Below are 9,106 nucleotides of genomic sequence, written 5' to 3' on the forward strand. Positions count from 1 at the left end.
AGCATACTTTCTTTGTGCTCTGCTTCACATAAACCTCTCTGCTCAAAAGCAGAGCAACTCGTTGGACAAGCCGAGAGGCTGGAAATACATGTATGTGGAGACCTGACATGAACTCTGCCTGTAGCTTTGATGCTACTGTACACACTACTCAGATGATGCTTTAAGGGTTTAATAACCTTGGAAACAAGATAAGGAGCAAAGACAAAACATACTGTAACTAAAACAAGTGACATGACTGAATATGCTACATACACTGATCAGCCACAACATGCAACTAGTGATTTTAATGTTCTGGTGGACAGAGGTCAGTATGGGATCAACCTAAAGCTCGCCATGATTGACAGATGTCAGAACACTAAGATGAAAGACACCAGGTAATATCAGTGATGTGGCCTATTGGTTTAAACATCAACTGACTTTCAACAGGGAAGACTTAATATCTGTCCAGTAACACAGAAGGTTATTAAAGGTTATTCACAATAAAAAAAGTTGCTGACATTAGTGGCATTATTCAGTATGGGTCTACTTTATTCTAAAACACTTTTAGTTGCAGTATTAATATGCTTTTTTTATGCAGAATCCTTTTGAATATGATAGCCATAAGTTAGAAGACTAAATCATGACAACTATTACTTGAAGTACTGACCAGGCGTCATTAAAACCTCTCAGTATGTTTCAATTTTTGTTTATTCTGAATCTATTGGTGTCGTGGTCGATGATGTGACCATGTGATGGTGTGGGGAATGAGCCGCTTGTCTGAGTATAGTGTTATCCCTGGTCAAATCCCCCTGGATAACTGTACAGTCACTCCATAGGATGAACCGAGTGACCCTCACACACATACAGCTGCACACTGAGACACATAGTCTCCGGCTTTATCCCGGGATCAAGATCAGTCGGGACATGTTCGACTAAAGACTGGACACACGTTACACTGTCTTGAGGCAATGACAGCCACAGGGCCTTTGCTATGTGAAAGCTGTTGGCCAGCGTAGGCAAAGGACAGTGACTGCCATCTAGTGGTGCCTCTGTAAACCAGAACGCTTTCCACAGTTACTGATGTGATTTCTGAGGCAAGTTCAGACAAAACCAGCCTCCAGTGACACGGGAAACTTCCACCCATAATTCCAGATGCTGATGTTCAAATGCAATAAAATTAAAAATGTAAGAATACTATAGAAAATCATTTATAAAAAAATCCAACTTTTCAAACTATGCAACAGACCGGTAGGACTATACCATTTTTTGTTTGGTTTTGTATTTTCATATGACATTGTTTGAAAAACAGGTGTGAAAAATGCTTTAATAACTAACAAAACAGCAGTTGGCTCAGTCTACCCAATAGTCACTACACTGGTTAATCATATTGTTCATGGGCAATTTTTTTGCACTTTATTTATTTATGTTTTGTAGAGATGGGATTGTTTGCCAGTCACCAGTTTGGTCCTTGTCAAAGTTGCTGATATTCATGCTGCCCATTTTTCCTGCTTCAATCACATCAACTTCAAGAACTGATGTTTTTGTTTTTTACTGTCTAATTTATATTCATATTCTCACCCCTTGTAAGGTGCCATCGCAACAAGATAATCATTGGTATTCACTTCTCCTATCAGTGGTTTTAATGATGTGGCAGGGTTCATAGTATTATTTTTGAAAGTCTTCCTTTCGGCTGTTCCCTTTCAGGGGATGCACAGCAAATCCTGTGCCTCCATCTAACCCTGTTCTCTGCATCCTCTTTTTTCATCCTCTGTGTCAGCAACAGTTGATCCAATTTTCGTTTGAATGACATTAAGTATATATTTCTACATTTGAACTAACCTAACACCCAGAAATGAAAATAATGTAAGTTACCCAATTTCACTTCTGCTTTAGCAGATAAGGTAAAGGTTGGCAGAAATGGTAACTCTGAAATAATACAGCAGCAGATTCTTCATTTTTTTAAACATTTGTTTTGAGGAAGGGTGGTGAACATCCAGATGCATTTCTAAGCCCTGTGTGGATCTCACTTTTAGATATGTGAAACCTTTATTTTATTTATCAAGACATTAAGACCAAATGTATGTATTCACTGCTTTCCCACCATCCAAATTTCATTGGACTAGATCTGGATAAAGACAAAATACCACCACATTAAAACTTGTAAAATGAGAAATAGATTAAAACAGAGTTTAAAGGTGATTTGAACACACATTGTCATTTATGACAAGCCTAGATAGAAGTTTTTCTTCAAGTGGGTCAGAGGTGGCCTACTGATAACTAGTAAGACATGCTTACACACTCGTTAACACACAACCTGCTGAAAAAAACTGACATAAAAGCTGAACATATATTACTAACACAATATTAGCTAATTACAAAACCTAACATCAAAATATTAGACAACTGAGATATTAATGCATATATTACCATGTAACATTCATTGATGTTTGCATTTGTAGGATTAGTTTACACACAGTAACATTTCGAGAGGAATCTTATCTGAGCTGTATTTATTCAGAAAGTGCTCACCGTCTTCACTATTATTCATCACTTTTCCTAATCCGGTCGCAATACGGTGACAGCACACACTACTACACATTTCTTCTTTACATTTCATACACAAAGAAAAACTGCCTTTATGAAGTACTGATTTATTCAAACATTCATACATATTGTTTCCATTAACATGACACAATGGTAAACAAAATAAAAAGCAACATAAAACTTTAACTGACAAATTACAGCTTACTGTTACTAAATATTTTAGCATTCTGTTGTACATGACACAAAACTACACAAATGTCTTCAATAAAATCATGTACAGACATCATGGATACAGTTCACGGACCATGAAGCAGATGTTGTGTCAACCTGCAGGAAAAGTAGGTTTCTCCAACATTTGTTAGAGATAAAAAAAACAAAACAAAAAAAAACAGATACAAACTGTTGCTTTCACTATCCATCCAGTAACTTGAGGATGCTTTCCCTCTCCTTCAGTGCTTTCCAGGCCTGGTCTTTTTCCTTCTTGGTTGGAGTTCGTTTCTTCTGTCTGGCTGCCATAATTCGTCGAAATGCCTCCATCACCTCATTGTCAGACACCCTCACCCTCTGTCTCAGCTCCTGCTTGCGCATCTCCTCCTTTGCCAACCTAGGATAAAAAAAAATTAAATCATAAGTGTCGGTCATGGCTGATCAATAGTATATATGAATGCACTGTCGGTCTGTTTCATCACCGGAGAAGCTCCTGTTTCCGCGCTCTGTTGTGACCACTTAGGGCTTTCAGTTCTGCTTGTCGCTTCTGTAGCTCTGCCAGGACCTCATCCTCAGAATCTCCTCCTGGTCCAGGCCGCTCCTCTGAGTCCAAAAGCCCTTGCGCCACCAGCTCCTCTTTGATCCGTGCCTCCAGGGACCGTGTATGAGGAACACTTTGGGGGGGGGTATGACATAGAAATAATAATAAAAATATAATAATTCTGAATGGGAACTGAAAATTACAATAACACAATTTTATACCAATGCTATAAAACAAGCTTCCACCTTCAAACATACTCCAACATTACAAAGTTTATAAACCAAATATGGCATCTGTATGCAAAAATGGCTGACAATGTACCAAGTTAGCATATGTACTGCCGTCTCATATATTTATTAGGTGCAGCACAAATACCTAAAAGCTTTTCCTTGGCTTCGAGGAGATGTCCCAGCAGCATCATTAGAATCCTTCCCTGAAATGTCTGGTATAGGAGAATCCTCCATGGGGGATATAATGTTCTCCTGGAAGAAAGCGGAAGATTGTTTTATTAGTCTTTTTTCACTCATCTGTGGCTTGTGTGTGCAAAAGCCACAGTGAATTATTTAAATTTTAATCACATGTACACATGCTAAAGCTACAACACACTGACCTCTACAAGAGCCTGGAGTAGACGCTGTGTCAGAGGACCAAAAGGACAGCTGTCTTCTTGGGATTCATGCTGGGATTCTGACTTTTTCAGAAGCGAGTCCACATCTACAGTAGTTGAACACAAACAGGAGTATTAGGTTGCTAGTGCAGTTAATACAGTCAATCCATGGCAGGACTGAGGGCAAACTCATGTTTAAGATTCAGACTCCAGTCTTTCCACACCTTTCGCATCAAGTTCAGACAGCGGTCCTCCCATGAGGTTCTTCTTCTTATCGTTGGCTCGTGCTCCTTCCCTCTGCTCCTCCAGTAGATCTTCCTGAGCCCACCGCTGAGAGTAGTGTTTTCCCAGAGCTGGAATCTAGAGTTTGCACACACATAATGAATAAAGCCCCGAGTTATGGTGTGCATGACATAACAACAAGTGCAAAGGCTTTTCGCAACATACTTTGAAATATTCTGCTTCATCCTCTGGGGGTTTCAGAAGTTCTTCTAGCAATCGTATCTCTTCATTTGTGATATCTGCACAATATGGCTCAACTGATGCCCAAAATCTGAAAAAAAAAAAGTATTTAAATTGTCAGAACACCGTGCCAGAAAGAAGCATGTTCATTGAACCTTAGAACAAGAGTCCTGCTAAACCTGATTTTACTTGAGGAGTTAAAAAATAATGCAGACAAGGCAAATACAAAGAAATCTATGATATGAAAAATATTTAGAAGAACAGTTGATTCCGACCTGTTGGGAGCATCATTTTTAGGAGTGCGGGGAATGTCTTGTGGATCGTCTGTAAATTCATACTCGTGGACTTTAGGCTGCAAGTTTTTGGATTTGGGTCTGCCGGGACCAGGACCTGGCCCATGACCCCCTTTGACATCTAGCTTCTGTTTCTTTGGCTTGTGGCGAGATGTGGCAGCAGGGTCTGGGTCTTTTGCCAGCTTCAGAAAGCGCTTGTCTCCCTTTTTGTCTTGCCAGTCTGTAAGGATCTGAGATAGAAAAATGGCATTGTGAAATATCCCCAACTAAGTGATGCACATTGGATTATCCCTGTTTCTCCTACCTGTCTCTGCTCCTCCAGGGCTCTGAGGCGGCGACTAGCCGAGGACAGGAGTGTCTCCAGCTCCAGCTGCAGAGTATCCAGCTCCTCAATGCCAATGCCATCGTCCTCTGAGCGTCCTAGCACAGCAGTGTAGCGGGGACAGACTTTAACATGCTCGACGGGCTTGAAATCGTAGTATTTTAGTGGAGGACAGTCCTTCAACTCACTCATGATGCCGCAAGACAGAGAACTGGCAGTACCTGTAAGCTAATGTGGATAAGAGTGATGTGCACGATGATAATACATGATGAGTTACAGTGATGAAATGTTAGTGGCCCCTTGTCTCCACCTTTTCTATGTATCTCTCAATCACACATACACACACACACACACACACACACACACACACACGGTCAGCCTCATAGCAAACAGCTCGCTGGGGCCCAAGTGTTCACATTACTCTGACATTGTAACACCGGTCACTATCATTTAAAGTTTTCGCACACCAATAGTTTATAAGAAAAACTTCCAAAATTACAAGAAAAGCATAATACAAACCTAAAAGACAGAAATATAACTCTAATTGTTTAAGAGCAACTCTATTTACCGTCAGTGGATGGCGTCCATGTTGGAAAAACCCATCGTGATAATAGGGGGTGTGAAAAACAATGGGATAAAATGATATCCAATGTTTAAAAACACAAGGATTTTAATAAATACAATTAAAAACACAACATAAAAAATAAACAAAAATTTGAAATAGTTCTGTTTATCAAAAATAACTTTGTAGATTGTGAACATTTTAATCGGGTGTTAGAATGGTACAATCGGCCCAAACCATATTGCATATGGCAATTATAATAATTAGACTGTCGCTAAGCATTCAATTCCACATTTAAACCTTGTAATCTATTTTGACAACATTTTGTTATGCAATTTAGTCAAAAATGTCTTATAAAAGCTAAAAAGACTCATGACTGCTCAAAGTGTGTCATGTTCACAGAGCAGAGTGGACGCATCCAGGGTGTGCTCGTTTTAATATAAAAGTACTCCAGCGAAGCGGGACGATAAGTGCTAACAACAGCATATGTACTGACTAGAGAATGTCACTTCCCCCAAGGAGGGGCTAAATTAAAAACGAGCGTACCATATCGGTAGTCGACGATGTAGGATTTACGGAAGTGAGTCCCAGGCGTGGCAGAAGAACTTCCGAGTTTTGCAGCACAAAAATGGTGAGTCCTCTGTATTAAATATCTCTTATTTTCACTGATTTTTCCTTTTATTCCCTCAAACTATATTTCCATTGAAAGCGAGGTTAGCTAGCTAGCTGCGTGGTTCTCAAAGACGGGGTTTCTTGTTGACTGCAGGGAAATGAGAGGACGGGCATCCTTCACATGATGCCTACGGAAAAAGAAGTGATTTGGCTGAGCTGTTTTTTCCACACTGTCGGCCACTTTCCTCCTGGTTACTAGGACTTAAAGCTCTCTCAGATAATTATCTCTGACGGTGGAAAAGCTGTGAATTATTGGTGTAACAAACAGGGCGAGGTAGACTTGTAACATGGATGAACTGCAGTCTCGGTCACTCGAATGCATCTCATTCATATGTTAATGCAAAATTCCGCCATTCGTGTTTTAAAGACCCTTATCTATACACAGATAACATTGCATCCGTTTGATAATGATTACCATTACATTTTCTAAAGTGACTGTCGATGGCAATACGTTCACACACCGTGATCTAGTTAACAAATAGCATGAACTCACAAGACCTTCTTTGCAGTGTTATCCCCTCAGACACTGATCTTATCTCACTTCTCAGACGGCGACTCTGCGCCCCTACTTAAATGCTGTGAGGGCCACCTTGCAGGCAGCCCTCTGCCTGGAGAACTTCTCCTCTCAGGTAGTGGAGCGCCACAACAAACCGGAGGTGGAGGTCAGGTATGTTTAATGGCATATGCTTGGAATTAGCAGTCTCACTGCCTTTCATCCTGCTTTGCTTCCTCTTGTTTCTTGCGCCTGTAAGCTGTTTGTAGATCAGGTGCTGCTGCCACACAAGTAGAGACTTGTGCATGGGTGCAGAAGAAAAGCTAAGAGAGGAAAAAGAATGACACAAGCACGGGCATGGCTGTGGACTTGCTACAGCCTGTGTTCAAGTGTTTTACTAATACAATATAAAGATTACCATCTGAGGTCCTACCTGTAGCCATACAAGTTTTTAAACACAATTGCGATTGTCTGTTTTTGCTGTGAATACAGGAGCAGTAAGGAGCTGCTACTTCAGCCGGTGGTGATCAGCCGTAACGAGAAAGAGAAGGTTCTCATTGAGGGATCCATCAACTCTGTTAGAGTCAGCATCGCTGTCAAACAGGTGAATAATACCAGAAGCATTATATATTTCTAAACATGTTTCACATATCCAAAATTTTTCACACATTTAAAAAAAAATCTTCTGGTATAATTGTACGTAGGCTGATGAGATTGAGAAGATCCTTTGCCACAAGTTCATGCGTTTCATGATGATGAGAGCTGAAAACTTCTTCATTCTGAGGAGGAAACCAGTAGAGGTAAGAGACAGAGTGCACACTCATATTTAAAAGGATAAAAAAAGCGAGTGACAGAGGACTCAGTATACAGTAACAGTATGATGTGAAGAATAAAAATAACATTGGGCTTCTCATGCAGATATAAACCATTTTCCTTAAACTTGTTGCAAAAAACAGATTTCTAATAAGTATATAAAATATCTTCATAAGCTAAACAAATTTTACAAACAGGTTTTTACTCAAGTGATATGTATTTACCAGTCTTGGACTGACTCTGTTTTTGTTTCCTGTTTCACTTTGATTCAGGGATATGACATTAGCTTCTTAATTACCAACTTTCATACGGAGCAGATGTACAAACACAAGCTGGTGGACTTCGTCATCCACTTCATGGAGGAAATCGACAAAGAGATTAGTGAGATGAAACTGTCTGTTAATGCCAGGGCTCGTATCGTTGCTGAGGAATTCCTCAAGAACGTAAGGAGTTTGTTTTATGTAACCCATTTGTGTACAAATGCTCATTATTTTAAAAGGCCAAAATGCTAACTCTGAAAGTAATTTGTTCCGGTCTTCTCTACAGTTCTAATACCAGTGCTGTAGATGGTCCAACAGAAGGCTGGGTAACATTTAAATGGCCAATCAGCACAGGAGTGGAGAACTGGCCAATCAGCGAGGGGGCGAGAGGAACTTCACCAATCTGGCAATAACACCCTGACGCCTGGACACACCTCAAGTATTTCCCTGTACTCATGATTATCAATGACTGTATATAATGAACTATTTACCAGTTTCATTTTCAGCCACTTAGAACAAATCCCCAAACAAAGGCGGGTCCTTAAAGTATTAATCAAGTTGATAGCTATGAATACAGGGACATTGAGGAAGTGTTGCAAATAAAATGGCCGTTTTTGTACTTTGTGTGTATGTTCTGTCAGATTTGTTATAAATTTGTGTCTCGAATTTTCTCTGTTCAGGAGAGAAAACTTGTCAAACCCATGTTTGACAAGTAGCCTCTGTTGTTTAATCACATGAAACCAGAGCTGAGAAAAAAAACACCAAATCCCCTGTATGAAAATAATGAAAGATAATAAAACTCACTTGTTTATATCTGTGTTGTTTGTATTCACACACTGTCATTGATGGGGAGATTTTGTGCTGTGCATGTACCTATATATGGATGTGTGGCTTTTGAGGAAGTTGTTTTTTTTTGACAGCACATCTCACCTTATGCAGTTATTTCAGCTGTGAGGAAGAGGAAGTAATAACTTCATGCTGCAGACAGAATGTTAAACACTGTAGTTCTGTAACAACTTAATCCTAGCTATAAATGAAGATTAACCTTTTTAGATAGGAAAATTACATTTTCAAAATTAAGTTTACTCATTTTCTTATGACTGCTGAATATGCAGATTCTGTAGTTGCACAAAAACCTGTTGCTCAAGGTTTGTTCTACTGGATGCATACTGCCTCGCTAAACTGTTTGAGTTTTATTAAAATAAAGTAATCTTCTGAACACTCCTTGCTTATGATAATTTTCACTGTTCAATCCCAGTTCACCTTTTATATACTCCAGCATTGACAAAAAAGTAAGGGGTCTTCACCCAAACTTCCATTAGTTTGCACTTTGACCTTACAGAAACAAAGA

At 39.6% G+C, this 9,106-nt stretch overlaps 2 protein-coding genes across 4 annotated transcripts; one reads left to right on the plus strand and one right to left on the minus strand.

The window, feature by feature from the left end:
- Positions 1-2,614: 2,614 nt before the first annotated feature.
- tada3l (transcriptional adaptor 3 (NGG1 homolog, yeast)-like) lies at positions 2,615-6,818 on the minus strand. Of its 3 annotated transcripts, none has more exons than XM_067504755.1 (9): positions 6,683-6,818; positions 4,938-5,183; positions 4,616-4,863; positions 4,326-4,431; positions 4,103-4,238; positions 3,882-3,985; positions 3,647-3,753; positions 3,213-3,404; positions 2,615-3,127 (listed from the first exon to the last, which is right to left on the minus strand). In XM_067504755.1, the coding sequence occupies exons 2-9, from the start codon at positions 5,145-5,147 to the stop codon at positions 2,935-2,937; spliced, it is 1,296 nt and encodes a 431-aa protein (XP_067360856.1). In that variant the 5' UTR covers positions 5,148-5,183; positions 6,683-6,818; the 3' UTR covers positions 2,615-2,934. The 3 variants fall into 3 exon arrangements, with proteins under 3 accessions (XP_067360856.1, XP_067360857.1, XP_067360855.1); XM_067504756.1 differs by lacking the exon at positions 6,683-6,818 and adding an exon at positions 5,524-5,880 and having other exon boundaries at positions 4,938-5,176; XM_067504754.1 differs by lacking the exon at positions 6,683-6,818 and adding an exon at positions 5,524-5,880.
- Positions 6,007-8,566, plus strand: arpc4l (actin related protein 2/3 complex, subunit 4, like). The gene is made up of 6 exons (XM_067504758.1): positions 6,007-6,148; positions 6,738-6,856; positions 7,175-7,286; positions 7,387-7,482; positions 7,768-7,938; positions 8,042-8,566. The coding sequence occupies exons 1-6, from the start codon at positions 6,146-6,148 to the stop codon at positions 8,045-8,047; spliced, it is 507 nt and encodes a 168-aa protein (XP_067360859.1). The 5' UTR covers positions 6,007-6,145; the 3' UTR covers positions 8,048-8,566.
- Positions 8,567-9,106: the final 540 nt, after the last annotated feature.

Source organism: Channa argus, chromosome 5, assembly GCF_033026475.1.
Source record: "Channa argus isolate prfri chromosome 5, Channa argus male v1.0, whole genome shotgun sequence".
NCBI classification, from domain to species: Eukaryota; Metazoa; Chordata; class Actinopteri; order Anabantiformes; family Channidae; genus Channa; species Channa argus.